The 19,006-nt window shown below is 37.9% G+C and overlaps 1 protein-coding gene across 3 annotated transcripts in view; it reads left to right on the top strand.

Annotated features, from left to right (window-relative positions):
- Positions 1-19,006, top strand: part of slc9a7 (solute carrier family 9 member 7) — a 43,058-nt gene that overhangs the window by 19,893 nt on the left and 4,159 nt on the right. For 2 of the 3 annotated variants that reach the window (XM_077198459.1, XM_077198458.1), the window contains exons 13-16: positions 7,985-8,044; positions 11,459-11,522; positions 15,013-15,095; positions 17,099-17,204. In XM_077198459.1, coding sequence (XP_077054574.1) covers positions 7,985-8,044; positions 11,459-11,522; positions 15,013-15,095; positions 17,099-17,204 — 313 coding nt within the window. The remainder of the gene's footprint in view (positions 1-7,984; positions 8,045-11,458; positions 11,523-15,012; positions 15,096-17,098; positions 17,205-19,006) is intronic. The other variant, XM_077198460.1, reaches the window with a different exon arrangement.

Genomic DNA, 19,006 nt, shown 5'->3' with positions numbered 1-19,006 from the left:
AGCGCAGGTTACGTCTGAAAGTAACTGGTAGGGGAGTTGGTGGAGCATGGGTAGTGAGTTGTAGATTGAAAGTAATGAGGAAATGATCTAAAACATGGAGAGGTTTCACCAAAATGTTGTCTGTGATGCAGTTGCGTGTGTAAACCAGGTCCAGTTGGTTGCCTGCTTGTGAGTACCTGTGGTGATGAGCCGTTTGAGATCGAATGAGGCTAGAAGAGAGATGAAGTCTGGTGCATACGCCTTTTCTAGATGAATGTTGAAATCACCAAAGACAACGAGTGGGGTGCCATCCTCAGGGAAAGAGGACAGCAGCACATCCAGCTTTTCAACAAAGCTTCCCAGTTGACCTGGGGGGCGATTAAATAACTACAATATGGATCCTAATGGGAGTTGTAAGTGTAATTGCATGATATTCAAACGAGTTGTTATTGCATAGAGAAGAGAGAGTTGAGTATATCCAGTTGTTAGAAATGAGAAGACCAGTACCCCCACCTCTCCCAGACTGGCGAGGGGTGTGGGAGAAAGAGAAGTTTTTAGAGAGAGCAGCAGGGGTTGCTGAGTCTTCTGGACGGATCCAGGTCTCAGTCAAGCCCCATATATTAAGAGTAGAATGAGATGCAAAGGCTGGAATGAAGTCAGCTTTATTGACTGCTGACTGACAATTCCATAGACCCATAGAAAGAGAGAGAGGTGTGTGTGTGGATAAGAGAATGGGACACAGATTAGCAGTATTGCGCTGCCTTCTGTGCGTGATGAGTGCACGTTGTAGCAGGAATGTATTGAAAGCACATGTTGTGAAAGGGAAATACGATAGAAGTGGGAAAGGTAAAGGAGAGAAGACGATACTAAAGTGCCTTGCCGGAGTCCTTGCTCGGTGGAGTTGCACAGGTAGAGTCGATGGTCTTTACCCGAGCCGGTCTTCACACGAGGAGGCTGAACGCTTCCGCTGGCGCTTCCGCGACAGCGCGCACACTACATGGATATAATGCGTACTAACGCCTGAGTGAGGACCGCTGTTTCTGCCCAGCAATTAACACAGCAAACGCAAATTACCCGAATAATGGGAGAAATCAAAACTAGCTGTTGGACAGCGCTCACTTAAGTGCTATAAAATGTAAACTGCAATACTATTCAGAGTTGCTGTAATATAAAGTGGGAACGCGGCTAATTAAAATACAAATTTGTGAGAAGGCAAAAAAAGAAAATAACCAGAGAATCGAAAACAACCTTACCTTGTGGTAGATACTACACTGAAACAACAGGAGAACTGGATGGGAATACTTTTATTCTTGGCTAAAGCTAGATCCCAGTCAGTATAAGGGGAAGTGGTTTCTTATTCTGTTTCTGCTTTGACCTTTGAGCTTGCACCATTCTTTGAGCCAGATGTTTTGCACGTTTTGCAGAGCATCGACTCCAAGAAGGCTGCGGGGCCAGATGGACTTGATCCTGTTTTCTTAAAAATGGCAGCAGAAATTATAGTGAAGCCACTCACTTACATCTTTAACCTATCCATTTGAACAGACACAGTGCCTATTTTGTGGAAGCAGGCCATTACTGAAAGCTGGGGATCCATCTGACACAAATAATTATAGACCTATCTCAAATCTTTTGGTTTTAGTAAAGGTTTTGGAGATTTTAGTGTCTGATCAATTAAAACAATTCTGGTTTCACAAAATATCCTTAATGACATGCAATCTGGTTTTAGATCGGGCCACAGTACAGTTTCTGCCTTTTTAAAAGTTATTGATGATATAAAAGCGGTGATTGATAAAAAGTTATTTTGTATGGATGGGTTCATTGACCTTACAAAGGCATTTGATACAGTAGACCACTTCATGTTAATCAAAACCCTGTTGAATATTGGTGTTGGGCATAGAACTGTAAAATGGTTTCACAGCTATCTCTCTGAACGGATGCAAATTGTAAGGCATGGGAATGTAACCTTTGTTGTCCTAAAAAAGGGTGTCCCACAAGGATCAGTTCTAGGTCATTTGTTTTTTATCATCTATATAAACAATGTTTGCAGTGAGTTTAAACACTCACAGTATCATTTGTATGCCGATGATACAATTATGTATTCTTGTGCCCTTATACCTGATTACAAACACCCCGCATTACAATCTGCCCTGTTTGATTTGAAACTACTTTTAAATGCAAAAAAGACAAAGGCGATGATATTTGCACCTTTAAATACAGGTCTTGCTATTAACACATTGCAAGATGAAGCTATTGAACTTGTTGATACTTATAAATACTTGGGTATCTGGCTGGACAAAGGTTTTACATTTAAAAAAACATATTGAAGCTCTTGCTACAAAACTTAAATTCACTCTTGCATTTTTATATAGATTGAAATCTTGCTTTTTTAGGACTACACGGAAAAAACTGGTTACAGGATTATTCCCGTCTCAGATAGATTATGGTGATATCATCTATCAATTTGCATGTCCATCTACTCTGTCAATGCTTTATCCTCTTTATCATGTGGCTCTCAGGTTTATCACAAATGCTGGCTATCAGACACATCACTGCATCTTAAAAAGTATGGTAAATTGGCCGTCACTCAAAGTGCGCAGGTTGCTACATTGGCACATTTTTATTTATAAAGCTATTTTAGGTCTTTTGGCGCCTTATATCGGTTTAAAATTTGTAATATTGTAATATTGCCAACTACTGGCCTGGCATGCATAATGCAGCCTTTTTAGTAATTTTCGCAGATTCGTTTTGACAATGTTGTCATCTGTTTTTAGCACATTGTTGTTTGTAAACTTACCCTTGGAAAATGTAAAATGGAGTTTTTCAAATAGTACGGTGGATAGGCTTGGATAACATTGAGAAAATGCTTACACAGACTGTCCAGCAGATGGCAGAAAAGCTCACCACAAACATGTTTATTCATTTGATTAATCGAGCAGATTTTGTCAAATGAGGTCACATGTGATTTTTCCTTCTTTCCTTGATTTTCCTTCCTCTCATGATAATTTTGGAGTGTAATATAGAGGGTATAACAGGCATCATTGAGACTGTGGCTAGTTTCACACTGTGTTTGTTAACTGTGCAGTCTTACATTTTGGTTTATTCTGAGGTGAAATTGAAAATGTACCAGAGTTCTGCACCCAAGCAGATGGGGAAAGAAGCTGGAGTTGTTTGTCTGGCTGTCCTCAGCAGGGGCTGGCTGGTACGGTGCCATTAATAAGTGCTGCTAGTTTGTCAGAATAAAGAGGATTACTGAGGACTAGTGCTGATGGCAGCTGATGTAGAATGGGATTGATAAGCTCACATTATTATCTGCAGAACTGCTGTGCACTCATTGAGTCGCAGATATGTGTAGGATGGACATGGCGAGGTGAATCTAAGCTGCGTTAACAAGAGTATTTCTGTAAACGAGTTGCTTTTGTCCTTTAATGCCAATGCCAACAAATCAGGACGATACAGGTTTAAATTCTTTTCAAACACCAACTAAATGGCTTTGCGTAATTGAGAGCTAATGCATTGGAATTAAGACCGGACAGGAGTAAGAATAGGCTGTGTTCATAACTGTAATTGTCTTGAGTCTCCCTCTGCTTCATAACACTCTTAATGGAGGCTTTTTTGTTTAGCTGGCACTGCATCCCATGGAACATGATCACAATGCACAGATGCTGTTTCAGAGATTTTTGCATGTCCAGTGAATATTTAGCAACCATGACTATAACAGATGTCAAATGCATTAGAAAGTTTTCATAGGATTTTTTTTTTTTTCAAATTGGATATTTAAGCCTAATATTAAATTCTGTCATTATTTACTCTCATGTTGTTTAAACATTGAATGGTTGTTTTTCTTGCATTGGAACCAGTGTTGGTATTGTTAACTAAAACTATTAAAAATTGTTTTCGGTCATTTAAACCAAGCTGAATTAACTAAAGATACACACACTGGCCACTTTATTAGGTACACCTCTTCAACTGCTCGTTAACGCAAATATCTAATCAGCCAATCACATGTCAGCAGCTCAAGACGATCTACTGAAGTTCAAACAGTGCATCAAAATGGGAAAGAAAGGTGATTTAAGTGACTTTGAACATGGCAGGGTTGTTGGTGCCAGTCGGGCTGGTCTGAATATTTCAGATCACACAACCATCTCTAGGGTTTGTGTACATGGTAAATGAGGAGAACCGACACACCTAAAGGCTTTTTATTTGTTGCAACAAAAATAGATTTTGTATTGACACTAAGGCACCAGAGCTGGTACTGTACCAAGGGTAAAATTGTTTAAAAGTTGTGTAAACAATCATGCATTGTAAACCGTTCATGTTCGGTCTGCTGAAGTCGTCAATACCACTAATTCCAATGCTAAATACAAATCATAACATTAGCATAAAGATTGTATTGTCCAGCTGTGTGTATCCCCGTGTTTATCATGGTGAAAGGGCAGCGTAGCTTTGTTCTCGTGAGATTCCTACAATTTACTGTTGCAATCACTTTAGGTTAGGAATTTTTAATAAACCCTAACTTTTCATATAACTTGCAATCGGACTTACGAGTTTTACCTTATAGATGATAAAATGGATGAAAAAAAATTCCATATACTTACATTGAAGAAAGGGCTTGGGCCAGTAAGCAGTCACATAGCAAGTAAGACCGTTAGTACTTAGTCCTTACTCATCAATGTGGCATGTTTTTGGTAAGGACCCTAGCATGCAAATGTACTGTATGCAAAGATATAGCAGAAATGGATAATTTCCTTTTTCTTTTTGAAGGGCCTTTCATTCCCCTCTTGCACCCTCTAAATAAAGTATTATATCTTCATTTAGTGTTACAGTACAGCTTTTTTTTTTTTAGTTCAGGAATCTTTTCTGTGTGGAGTTTGCATGTTCTCCCCGTGTCAGTGTGTTTTTCCGCTCTGGTTTCCCCCACACATTCCAAAGACATGCAAGTTTGGTGGATTGAATATGGCAAATTGGCCGTATGAGTGTGTGTGAGTGCAGGGTTGCGCCAGGAACGGGCATCCAACATAAAACCCTTGCCAAATCCAATGTGTGCGTGCGGATAATTCCGATGAAGCGGAACCTGCAAATGAGTGGGACTAACGCTAGGAAAATATATATAGCCTTATGGGTGTAGGTCAATAATCAGACAATACACCGCCAGATCAAGGAGACATTTGGCATTTGTCTTATTTTAAATTCTGCACAGTAAAAGTAACAGTCCTCTGGTCTCATGGTGCATTAGTGTATTAACAGTAGTGATTTTTCTGCCAGCTGTGTTTCCTGAGCATTTAGGAATTCCACTGCTGGATTTTTGTTGTTCTACTTTTCAACTAAATTTGATGGTTTTAATTCTCTCTTTATCTCCAAAGGGTTTCCATTTCCACAAATGCACTACAATTGACCCCTGGACTAGCTCACGCTACATTTTTCCATGTTGAGTGAGGGCTACTCTCCAATACTCACACATACAGGCTATTCTTAACTCGACTGCGGTTGTCTCCTGCTTTGGGCAACTACAGGCTAATCAATGTGCAATCAAAATAAGCAATCAGATAACTCGTTGAAATAATTTTGCAAAGGTACTTTCCTTAAGTGGGGAATAGAGAAGAGGATCAGGTTTAGCTCAAAGATGCCACTGCTTTTTTTGTGTGGTGTTTTTTGCCACTACTGACCAGGTCACCTGAGATTGAAGAGAGGCTTTTTCATAGCTCCCTGTTGAAACTGGAATCGATGGTGTACTTTTAGGCATTTGTCAATGTGATGTCTGAGTGCTGGGGAAAGGAAAAAAAGATCAGAATGCAAAGCATGGCCACATTCACATTTAAGTGCTGTTTTTCATAATGGTATTCAAGTGGTAATTGTATTAGTTTATTATTGCTGTATTTTAATATTTTAATTAATTGTTAAATAAAATATTGTTTATATTGTATATATATATATATATATATATATATATATATATATATATATATATATATATATATATATATATATATACACAGGTCCTTCTCAAAAAATTAGCATATTGTGATAAAGTTCATTATTTTCCATAATGTAATGATAAAAATTAAACTTTCATATATTTTAGATTCATTGCACACCAACTGAAATATTTCAGGTCTTTTATTGTTTTAATACTGATGATTTTGGCATACAGCTCATGAAAACCCCAAATTCCTATCTCAAAAAATTAGCATATCATGAAAAGGGTCTCTAAACGAGCTATTAACCTAATCATCTGAATCAACTAATTAACTCTAAACACCTGCAAAAGATTCCTGAGGCTTTTAAAAACTCCCAGCCTGTTTCATTACTCAAAACCGCAATCATGGGTAAGACTGCCGACCTGACTGCTGTCCAGAAGGCCATCATTGACACCCTCAAGCAAGAGGGTAAGACACAGAAAGAAATTTCTGAACAAATAGGCTGTTCCCAGAGTGCTGTATCAAGGCACCTCAGTGGGAAGTCTGTGGGAAGGAAAAAGTGTGGCAAAAAACGCTGCACAACGAGAAGAGGCATTCCCCAGGTCAAGCCACTTTTGAACCAGAAACAGCGGCAGAAGCACCTGACCTGGGCTACAGAGAAGCAGCACTGGACTGTTGCTCAGTGGTCCAAAGTACTTTTTTCGGATAAAAGCAAATTTTGCATGTCATTCGGAAATCAAGGTGCCAGAGTCTGGAGGAAGACTGGGGTCCATCAGTGATGGTCTGGGGTGCCATGCCAGGTGCTGGTGTTGGTCCACTGTGTTTTATCAAGGGCAGGGTCAATGCAGCTAGCTATCAGGAGATTTTGGAGCACTTCATGCTTCCATCTGCTGAAAAGCTTTATGGAGATGAAGATTTCATTTTTCAGCACGACCTGGCACCTGCTCACAGTGCCAAAACCACTGTTAATGGTTTACTGACCATGGTATTACTGTGCTCAATTGGCCTGCCAACTCTCCTGACCTGAACCCCATAGAGAATCTGTGGGATATTGTGAAGAGAAAGTTGAGAAACGCAAGACCCAACACTCTGGATGAGCTTAAGGCCGCTATCGAAGCATCCTGGGCCTCCATAACACCTCAGCAGTGCCACAGGCTGATTGCCTCCATGCCACGCCGCATTGAAGCAGTCATTTCTGCAAAAGGATTCCCGACCAAGTATTGAGTGCATAACTGAACATAATTATTTGAAGGTTGACTTTTTTGTATTAAAAACACTTTTTTTATTGGTCGGATGAAATATGCTAATTTTCTGAGATAGGAATTTTGGGTTTTCATGAGCTGTATGCCAAAATCATCAGTATTAAAACAATAAAAGACCTGAAATATTTCAGTTGGTGTGCAATGAATCTAAAATATATGAAAGTTTAATTTTTATCACTACATTATGGAAAATAATGAACTTTATCACAATGTGCTAATTTTTTGAGAAGGACCTGTATATATATATATATATATTTTTTTTTTTAATAAATAAAAGCCTATATACAGTATTATACCACTTTTGAAATGGCCTGCCAGTGGTTGGAGGATGTCTGTGTCTCAAGATTGAAGTCAAAGGCTCTCTTCTGCATTGGTTTAGACTTTCTTCCTCTGTGTTGGCCTGTCCTCCCTTTTCTAGAACAGTCCCGAGAGGTTCCACTTACTCTATAAACATTGAGCTCAGAGCACAGAGGGCCAATTCATTGAAGGAATGTGAAGCTCCGAACACATTTTATGTATCGGAAAGGAAATGACTGTTTTGCAGAAGGGTTTAAATGAATTTCGATCGACATAATTTGATTTCTTCTGTCTCAGTGTGCCCAAACAGACCATTTTACCATTATGTCACTCTTTTGGGAATGTTAATTTCCTCAACATTTTTAACTGTTACTTTTTCATGTGATGCCATATGTTCCAAGAAACGCAACTAGCAATACATGGACCCAAAAACATACCAGAGTTTGAAGTTTTTCTAATGTTTCTGAGTAGAAGCTGTCAGGATGTTTGATGTTTGCAGGGCTGGTCTCAAGAGTTGTGTGTTGTGCTCAGGGTTGGAGAGTCTTCTGCTGCCGAGGAGGAGAGACTGCGTAGACTGCGGAGTTACATCAGGTGATGAGGGACTTTGCAGTCCTGTACAGGTGGTGGTGACCTTTTGACCTCACTTGGTAAACTGCACACTAATAGCAGTCGTTTGTGTGGGTGTTTGATACTGTAATGTCTGGGCTTCTGCTTCAAACACTCACGTCTTGGTTGCTTAACACTATTGTACAATGTCCCTGCGAAATCTGCTTTACTCCTGTTTTGTTTTATGGTGATGCACTGAAATGAAGATTCCTTTCTAAAACCGTCAAAAGACAAAGTGCTTAAAGCGCCCCATTATGCTTGTTCGGATATTACCTTTCATGTAGTATGTCATATAGTTGTTTGGCCATGTTTCTTCAAAGATCAAAGCGCACGATAAATGGAGAAATAACCAATCTTACACATTTTAGGCTGTTTTTCAAGATTTACGCATTTCAATTCATTGTAAAATTCCATCAGACTGAATTGAATAATCCTTACGTATAATTCATATTATGAATTAAACATTTTAAATGAGTAAAAAAAAAAGAGCTTAATAAAACATTTTGCAGAAACTTAAATAGAAGAAAAAAACCATTTGGTTTGTGATTCATATTCGTAAATTATTATTATTATTATTATTTTTACTAATTTAAAATTCTTAATTACACGGAATTTATTTATCTAGGATATTTAGAACTTATTATCTTAATTACAAAGAAATTACCAAGACAAGCCAAGATAGTTTTTCTTTTGATTTGTCAGTGTTTCTCTTTCGGTCGAGAACTGTCTGGTATCAGTTCTATTATCTGTAATAATCTTCTTCTTTACTCAGTATAGTGTACTACAGAACCCTTTTATAGGCAGTTAACTTTCTTAGCACACTCAAATGTTTGTTCTTAGTGGTTAGTCTCCATGATGTGCCAGTGCATTTCTTCCAGGGCTGTTTTTAAAACTGGTGGGAGTCACTTTGAAAGAATGTGTGTGCGTGCTGTCGCTCCTGTTTTCACATCGGTGTGCTGAAGGAAATCTTTACACATAGCTGACTGGCAAAGACCCGACACTGGATGAGTAATACCAAGGCATCAAAAGAAATGAGATTAGGCATTTGAAATTAATAAGCCCTCACTTATACCTGCATTAAAATCAAACAATCTGCTGTCTTTGGCTTCAGTACATTTGCAACCGCGCACAGACCGACAGCGAGAGCTGTTCTGACCGTCTTACAGGAAGGATATGTTCAGCATCCACCATGCTTATGTTTCCGCACAGGCGTGTGCATATAGCATAGAATGTGGTTAGAGGCGGCACTTTTTACTCTCTCTCAACCCCCTTGTGACCCTTTAATGTAGCCCACTCTCCAGCTGCAGGCCTGGCCATTACAGTAGCCTAATGTTTATATTGTTTTACATTCATCGACTTCCTTGTATTCCATTTCCTATTTTGTTTTGACTCTTACTTTTCCTTCTCTGAATACCTAGATTTTTACCCTTCCCCAAAGCAACTTGCGTGTGAGCAAATCAACCAAGAGCTTTAAGTCCTTTTTGGACAACTCTGTAAACCATCGGGAAGAAAAAAACAGTCTTTTGTTTTACAGACAGTTCTCTTCCAGACGTGGTAGAAACAACAGCAGCTTGTTAAGACACCCAGTTTGTCGCAGATATACGTCACTGGGTTTGGCAGAAGCATGTCAACTTTTTTTCCCCCTTCTCTATTTTAATTAATGTAGCCCACATTTTGAAAAACAATTGATCCTTGTTGACTGGGAAAAGATAAGACATTCAGTAAAGGTTTAACTACTTGTGAGCAAAGACAGCTAAGTCAGCTCTTTTTGTTTTAATTGGCGCTTGTCCACGTGGGCGGCACTAGAGGCTCAGAATGCCTGAGCATCTGCTAACCCTCAAGCTCTGTCTAACATCACAATGAAGTCACTGTTGATCCTTGGGGTTCAAAAGCCAGTAGCCACATCATATCCACTGCTTTAATTGAGAGGGAGAATGAAAGATGAGCCATAGGATCAAAGATCAGTAAATGTACCCAAAGGCCAAAGTGAAAGTTCACCTAGTGTGTCACTTATCTCAGCAGAATCTCACCCTCTGAGCTCTAAAGGTCTGCTGGGTTCTCCTCGTATTTCAGCCAGTCAAGTGAATGTCTGGCTGTTTACACTAGTTTGGTCTCCGCTACAGACAGAAGTCTGGTCAGGTTTGCTGCTTATTCTGGCCAAGAACCATCCACTAACACAGAAAAACTCAATCAATCAATTGCTGTCCATCGTGTCCGATGACGACTTCCTTCAAATTAGATTTCTCCACAGAGTCCTGTTTTTTGCTTGGCGATCCCAGCATGACTGACATAGACAGCAAGTATTATAGTATTTTTTAATATTTTGAAGCTTTTATTTTTAAATGTTACATTTTAGTAATTTTGTAATTTCTATTTAACTTTATTTTTATTTCACTTTTAGTAATTGAAATACTTCAGCTTGAATAAAAAGTAGAAATTATTTTTAACCAATGAAAGGTTGATAATAAAATACTATACTTTGACTAGAAAAATACAAAATAAAACATGAAAAACTAAAATAAATTTTAAAGTGTACTTAGGCATCACAATGTTTCAGATTATATTTAACAGTGCTAGTAATTTACTATTTAGATGAAGTGAAATTAAGATGATGGCAAAGTAATCTAAATGTAAAAATGGGTGAAATGAGCATGCACAATTTAATATATCATGTGTATTGATACTGATAAACAAAAATATCTCTAATATCAGACGGTAAACCATATGGTACCGATATTTTGGTCATCCCTTTTTGTTCTGTTTTAACTTGCTATTTAGTGGTAGTTTTATCTTAATTAGATTGTATTAAAAACTCTGTCTTAGAAGTTTTGACGTGTGACCAACCGAAGAGAACAAATGAGTGGAATTGTCTGTAGACCATTTCTGTAACTACTTCCCAGTGTAAACCTTGCCCTGCTGCTGTAGGCGTGCTGTGTGAGATACACTGAATGAAATTATAAACGCAACACTTTTGTTTTTGGATGGATTATCTCGGCAGAGGAGAAGTGCTCACTAACACAGATTTAGACAGATTTGTGAACAATATTTAAGAGAAATAGGCCTTTTGTGTACATAGAAAAAGTCTTAGATCTTTGAGATCAAGTCTAATGAAAAATGGGACCAAAAACAAAAGTGTTGCGTTTATAATTTTTTTCAAGTCTAATGAAAAATGGGGGCAAAAAAAATGGTTGTGTTTATAATTTTGTTCAGTATAAGATCATGACATGATCAGTATCTCTCTGCTTGAGTTCATTGCATCTTTTGTCTTTTCATCTTGCTGCTGCTCGTTGTGGGCTTTGCTAAAAGGTCACGGCACATATATGGCTGCATTTTGCACTATGGGTTAAATGCTGTCACATGCGCACCCACTTACTGAGATTCAGTTTCTGTCTTTTTCAGAGTTGGAGTGGACCCCGATCAGGATCTTCAGCCATGTGGGGACAGCTTCCAGGTCCTTCAGGGAGTAAGTCTCAAAAATGTTTCTGTCCCTCCTGCCAATGAAGCTTTTTACCATCATTATGTTTTAAGTATTAAATTTGTGCATTTGTGTGATGCTTTAAATTGGAAGAACTTGGCAACTCCCCCACCCAGAACACCCAAGTTTTATGGTTTTAGACTGACAAATCTCTCTTTTGGAAAATGTGAAACTCTTTTTCAATTGCCGCCACTTACATCATACTGTGCCTTTTGTGCTTTAATTTGAAACCTCATATATAGCAACCCCAAAACCACATGTAAATTCATTCAAAACGTGCAACAATCCTTATAATGATAAAGATTGTGGACCCCTTCAAAAGTGGCCATGCAAAGTTGCAAACAACCTTGAAGCCTCTTAGCTGTTGCTGCCCGTGTCGTGTTTGAAACCCAGGGGTATTTTTTAAGAAGTGCAAATTCATGTACCAATGTAGAGACACAAGTTGCTTTTTATATCATGAATTGTTACTCAAATTAGAATGGCAAAGCTAATTAGGAGTGGACACCTTGGAAACTAATGAAATTTCTCCTCTGTTCATCCTGGTTTAAACTGGTTCCATTATAGGACAATGACATAAATCAGATCAGTAGAAGCCAATCATCTTGGCTTCTGCAAAAGAACAAGGGACACACTCATTTAGAAGATAACGCAGACTGCACGCACTAGTAATATGAATACTGAGGATGTCAAAATTACTGGGACTTTGGTACAAAGTTGATGCTGAAGTTGATCAGTAGTCAAAGAGTTTACATGCTCTTAGAAGAGTGCTTGTGTTTGATACCGACCGTGAGTGGCCAAACACACTTATTGATAAACATAGTGCGATGGTAAATATAAACGCGTAGAACTAACAATCTGGGCCAGATTTTCTGTCATTTTCTCACCCTCAAGTCATTCTAAACCTGTTTGACTTTCTTTACTCTGTGGAACATAAAAGATGAGGTTGAATTAAAGGGGAACTAGGCAACTTTTTCAACTTAATAAAACTGTTTAGAAATCATTTTGAAGGTTCAATAACCTGTTCTGGTAAGAATGGTGATTTTCCCCGCACCCCCCAGCGTTCCAAGGCGGAAAACCAACCTTGCAACATGGGGACTAATGTCCCGGTAAGTTGGAAATTGGAAGTCTCGTGAGAAGCGAGAACGAGCGAGAAACACTAACTGCTTTATGGCAATTCGACATAAGCACACACGCAGCCCTCAATGTGTATGACTTATTACCCACCTCGGTAGACATAGCTCCACACGATAAAGTTGGCCGGCTCCGATAATAACAAATGTGCATGAGCAGCGGTAGAACGGGGGAGCAGGGTGCCGCAAGTCAGTTTTTTTTACGACAGTGTTGTGAAATATACGCCTCACAGCTGTAGGGGGAGCTCGTTGAGAAAACATGCGACAACAACAGATAAAATCAGCGCAGAAATGGCTAGAGTTGCCGAGTTCCCCTTTAAATGATGAGAGAAATTTTATATTTGGATGAACTATCCCTTTAAGACAAATTTTATATTTGGATGAACTATCCCTTTAAGACAAAAATAATAAGAAGTTTGTAGGAATGTTCCCTACAGGCTGCTTTTCATAAGAATAAAATAAATTAACTCAGGGGAGAGAACCATTTTGTTTCCCACTATAAATTATTTCTCGACATTACTGTCAGATAGTAAGCTGTTAAACAGACATTAGTGAGTTTCTGTATATTGCCTAAGCAGGATATGGTCAGTGGTTGAGAGGGAGAAACCATTATGTTTCTATCTTTCCTTTTGACAAAACAAACATCTGATACAAGTATGTTGAGTTACAAGTATCCTAGATTTAAAAAAGTAAAATATAATAGAAGTAAAACATTTTCTATGTAACTTGTACTATAATGCTTAATATTTGAAACACCCCGTAAATTCATTTAACGCCGTACCCGTTGTAATGTAAAAAAAAGTGTGCGGCTATCCTTACTTTAAGAGGTTTTATGAATGTAGTTATGTACTTATTTTATTTTCAGGACTACAATATATTGTATATATTAAAAGAATAATATACAATATATAACTATAAATATAGAAAGCAAGAAAATGATAAATAAGGATTTTATTCTTAAGAATGTTTCAAACCCAGCCCCTGGTTTGTTTCAAAGTCAAGATCTGTGAATGGAGTCTCGTAGAGTTAATAAAAGTTAGATAATAATATTAATCAAACAACAGTGCTGAAAAGAGGAACTTACTGCTCTTAATGTTTGTCTTTATTCCTACATGCATGCCATTTATTGATTTAATTTGTTAATATTAAACTTAAAGTAAAGTAGTGTGTCCGGGAGCTTAGTTAGTTTTTGCTTTGACATGAAAATTGTGCAGAATTTATTTGTACTGGGAACAACTATTAAATGTTTGGGAATCATGACAACCCTAATGAGCATGCGTTCTTTTTACTTTTGTTGAGGTACACTTTCTGTCTTTGTCACACATCTTATCTTATTAACAGTGGTCCTCATAGTATTAACACTAAAGGAATACGGCAAGCTTAGGGTAGGTTGCAGTATAGTGTTACTGTGAGCTTTTTTGTGAGAGCTGTAATCTCTTTAAATGCAATGTAGCTAAAGTTGAAGCTGAACTCAAGAGATTAGATGAACTTGGATAAAGTTGAAGCTGAACTCAAGCGTTTGGATGAACTTGGATAAAGTTGAAGCTGAACTCAAGAGATTAGATGAACTTGGATAAACGTACTTAAGTCTCCCCCTATTCATCGGTCAGTTGAACAGTGCGAGACTTAAGATTTCACTACATTTACAGGGTCAATTGATGAAAATGGAGTGTGTCAAATGTTAGTTTAGGATAACTGGTTAAGTATCAGAGTTCATTCCACCCTTTCAAAAATCTGCAGATTTTGTCTATATGGTATTATATTGCCAGTAGTGAAATAATTAAATTACATGGCAATGCATTCTCTTCGTTCGTCCACATGGGTTGACTTTATCTTTTAAATATAAAATAATTTAATGGCAGCAAATTAGATGTAAATGGAGTCAGTTTGTAATTTGTAATACTGGATTTAAAAAGTGACTTGTAAGTAGATGGAAAATATATTTTCACTTTCATTATTTTTGCCTTTTTTTTGTGGGCACAGTAAACATGGACTGCATTTTTAAGCCTGTATTACCTAAAAGGCAGACTTTTGAGCTCACATTTAAAGTGTCATCTTTCTTAACCTTGGATTTACTCCCAAATATCTTCAATATTTGAACAGCCTCTATTTCTACCTTGGACATGATTGCAGCCTGGATTGCTGTTTGCTGTAGCCTAAATAGACATAAGTTCAATGATGGATCAATTCAATTATTATTTTTGTCTGCATTAATAATGAATTGTACTATGAATTATCTTAATTTAGTGCTTCTCTGAATATTTACTTATGATATAGTATACTATAATAAAGTTTCCAAACCCTTTCCTACATTATGCAAATGAGAATTGCTTCCTCTTTCTCCTCAGGATGGAACCCAGTCAGAAGGGCAGAGCAAGACCAAGCAGGAGAGCGCCTGGCTCTTTAGACTTTGGTATACTTTTGACCACAAGTATCCTTTCAGCATGCTATTCACAACAACACACACTTAAACACTTTTGTGGTCCTATCATTAAGAACTCAAGCACGGCTGAGCATTACTTCTTACTTTCCCCGTTCTATTCTCTGCTCTTCCGTGAGCCTAGCAAGTGAGATTACTTTGGCTCCATGCAAATGACTAGCAAAAAAACATGTGCTCCATAGACCACAAACAAAAGAGACACTTATCGATGAAATTCGCTAAAGCGGATCTGGATGAATATAAATGCAGAGTGAGGCAGATTCCAAGATTTCATAGGATAGCTGTTTTGATCAGAGATCGAGTTCCTCCGAGGGCTTAACTGAGCCTCTAAACCCCCAAACCGACAGGCCTCAACCTCCTTTGCGCAACTACCGCTCCAAAAAAAGCTCCAGGCTGAACTCTGCACCTCAATATGAGCAGCTGGAGATGTCATTATGTTCTTTTTTTTGTGTGTGTGGGAAAGTCAAATGAAATGACTGCATTTTCACTGCACTTTCTATTTTCACAAAGTTTTTAAGTCCTGAATGAAGCAATCAATGATTATTGAGCTCTCATTAGGGCCTGTCCACTGCTATTATTTTGTGCTGAGTGGTTTACTGTAGCTGTACCTTTTCAGTAAGATGGTCGTGGGTGGTTAAAGGAGCAAAATAGTAAATTAAAAGGGTTTTATTTACATTACAGTTGCTAGAAATAAAGCAGCACACACACTTTCTCACTTACTTCTCAATCCACTTCCTGCACAGCTGTGGCTAGCAGCTCCACATGTGGTGACTCACAGCTCCTCAGAGCTTATGTCAGATGTTTATTAGGAGATTTTCTGTGCTCCCACAGCCAAGCATTTGACCTTACGTGTGTGTTGTTATTGTCACAACAAACTACTTAACAACATTCGGTTCCTTTTTCTCAGGCTCTCAGGAGTGAAGTAAAGTGTGTATGTGTGCTTTCCAAAAGGCCAGTGTTATTGAATTGGCCTGCAGCCTCTTTTATTTCTCTTTGAGTACCAGACCACGCTATTGGACATCCTACATAGATATTTTTCAGTCTTTACCCGGCAACCCCTCTCTAGCCCTATAGGGAACATCCAGCCTCCCCTTCAAAGATATTAAACACTTCCAAATCCATCACAGACTGTTCTTGGTTTCAAGCCATCAACACGTTACCACCGCCTTCTCTATTTTTATCCTCGTCTGTCAAAAAAAAAAAGAAACTCGGTATTGCTGCCGAATGCGTACTAGCTGTCCTGCTGTGTGCGCTAGAATCTGACTGAACTATTTACGGGGGATGATGATTTGTTTACACCATTATTATGAGGCTTGGACTCAATCATATCTGTACTGAGATGAGTGCTCGCTGCTGCCATTGCTTAATATAAAAGCTTCTGTTATAAGCAATGCTATTTTTAAATTGTTTGGTTGTTTTGAAATCTTTGACTTGGCGAATGTCAGAAGAAACAGTCTTGCAGTCATTATTGATTTATTGCGTGTATAAATTGACTATTATGAATGAACAATTAAGACGAGTAAATTATTTACTCGTCCTCATAAGGTTCAAACCCAGTGTGCAAACTTTTCTTTTTTCTTTTTTTTCTTTTAAGGATCAGATTGTCCAAGCTACTCTTTTGTGTACAATGAAAGTTAATACAACTGGGGCTCGGCAACCCATGGCACGTGTGCCAACATAATCACTGGCACGGGACAATAGCTAAAGAGATTTATGTAAATCAAGTCCCTCTAACTTGCACATGGATGTACATTTTGAGGCTATCATTCCTCATAATCACATAACCTGTTTTATTAAGTTAGGTGCTATAAACATTGTGCTGGTGCACAGATTCTGCCGGTTGCATAAACCGCTAAGACTAGTCTTACAAGTTAGACATAATATTTTTTTCTTTAAGACCGTTCATAACTTTTTTAAATCAGAGTCCAATCCTGGTTCACATCTGCCTGCCATTGACACCCTCAGCTGATTTTTCCCCCTTAACCCGAGTACAGTTACCTGAAGCCTATCCTGACCCATAGCGGCCCCCCTCTGACCTCCACCCTGCCGGCCTGCTGCGGTCCGCTGGCTCGATGTCTGACCAGCCCCCAGGCCTATGAGGTAAGACCACATACGCACACACAGTTATTAAATCAGTCAATCTGCTAGATGTAGTGTGTGTATGTGTATATATATATATATGTATATATATATATATATATATATATATATACATATATATATATATATATATATACATATACACACCCACAGTAGTCAACATTTGAAGTGGATCAAAACCTTTATATTATAATTATATATTTATCCATTTATTTATTTTTTTCACATTTTTTTATTATATTCTGTGTATAAAATATAAGTGTATAAAAGGTTTTTTTTTAAAAGGTTTTGAAACGTCTTATGCTCAAGGCAGCATTTATTTGATCAAATATACAACAAAAACAGTATAATATTCTAAAATATTACTAAAGTAAATATAAATATAAAATATAAATATTTATATTTAAAATAATGTTTTACATATAAATATATTTTAAAATTAAATGTATTCCTGTGATTGCAAAGCTGAATGTTCAGCAGCCATTACGATCACATGATCCTTCAAAAATCATTCTAATATGCTGACACACGACTTTGCCATCGCAGGAATAAATGTCATTTTGAAATGTAAAAAGTTAAAATATTTCACAATATTACTGTAACGTAATTGTTTTTTTAAAATAAAACCCTTAATTTACTCTTAATTCAAAATATGTGAAAAACAAAACATGCATTATCCGTTGACTAGGTAGATCCAAACTGATACATTTTGGAATTAACCCAATGCCAATATTCTCAAAACGGCCCATGATCTGCCAGTATATTGGTCATCATCTCACACTGCACTTTGCCATGTTTCTTGAGAAGTAGCTTTTACAGAAGGAGTTCCTCAGCAGCACGCTTTGGTTTCCATAGCTTGCTTTCCAATGTTGTTGCTCTGTGAAACCCTGTTTGAAAAGAAAAGAGAGAAAGACAGACAGTCTCACAAAAGCTTTTTGACTGGACACAGACCCTAAGGAAGACTCATTCAGTGTGTGCCCGGTCACAAAAGAGCCTTTCATGATGCCACTCTGATGATGGTGAGCCCAAGAGGCTTTCCAGTATCCCAAGCATGGAGAATACAGTTATTCACAGTGGTCACAATCCCATTCACTCCTGCAAATTCCCCTATTCATCACAATTCTCATACTGTAGCTCGGGCTGCTTAGCTGAGCTCACAAACGTCTTAGATTCTTACTTTGTGCTGTTGGGTCACAATGAGCTAAATGTCCTGCAGAACTGCTTGATCGCCCACCTCTCTCACTCATAACACAATTATGCCCCTCATAGCTGTAGCGCATGTTACGCTGTGAATGCCAGCTATGAGTTATCTGTTTTCAGACCTATAATGATGATGGTTCTCCTCAGTGCATGAGTCATTCTGTTTAAGTCAAGTACATCCTGTTGAACTTGGTCAGGCCATCTATATACCCCAGTGTGTCTATATATATATATATATATATATATATATATATATATATATATATATTATTCCTCTTTTCTTGTTTCGATTGTTCTCTTTAGGCCCTCCTCAAAACACTATTTTTTTCATTATATTTTCTAGCTTTGCTGTTCCCTTCTCTGGTCTGCTGTCTTGTTTGAAAAGCTTTCCTTTTCATATTCACTTCCTCCACCTACGTTTTGGTTCCTCTAGTCTAGTTAAACCTGTTTTGTATTTTGCATCATAAGTGAATAACAGGCTTGAAATTACTTCTTTGTTTAAAGATCTTTTGTGTTGAACTTGTTTTTTGTTTTTATATAACTGAAGGGCACACAGGCAGAATAGTTCTCTTAATGATAATCGGTCATTTATGGAGGTTAAG

The sequence above is a fragment of the Siphateles boraxobius genome, unplaced genomic scaffold (genome assembly GCF_051911475.1).
Source record: "Siphateles boraxobius isolate OS27281-9 unplaced genomic scaffold, OSU_SipBor_1 41, whole genome shotgun sequence".
NCBI classification, from domain to species: domain Eukaryota; kingdom Metazoa; phylum Chordata; class Actinopteri; order Cypriniformes; family Leuciscidae; genus Siphateles; species Siphateles boraxobius.
The sequence above is the reverse complement of the archived record's forward strand: the minus strand, read 5'-3'. Positions and strand labels throughout refer to the sequence as shown.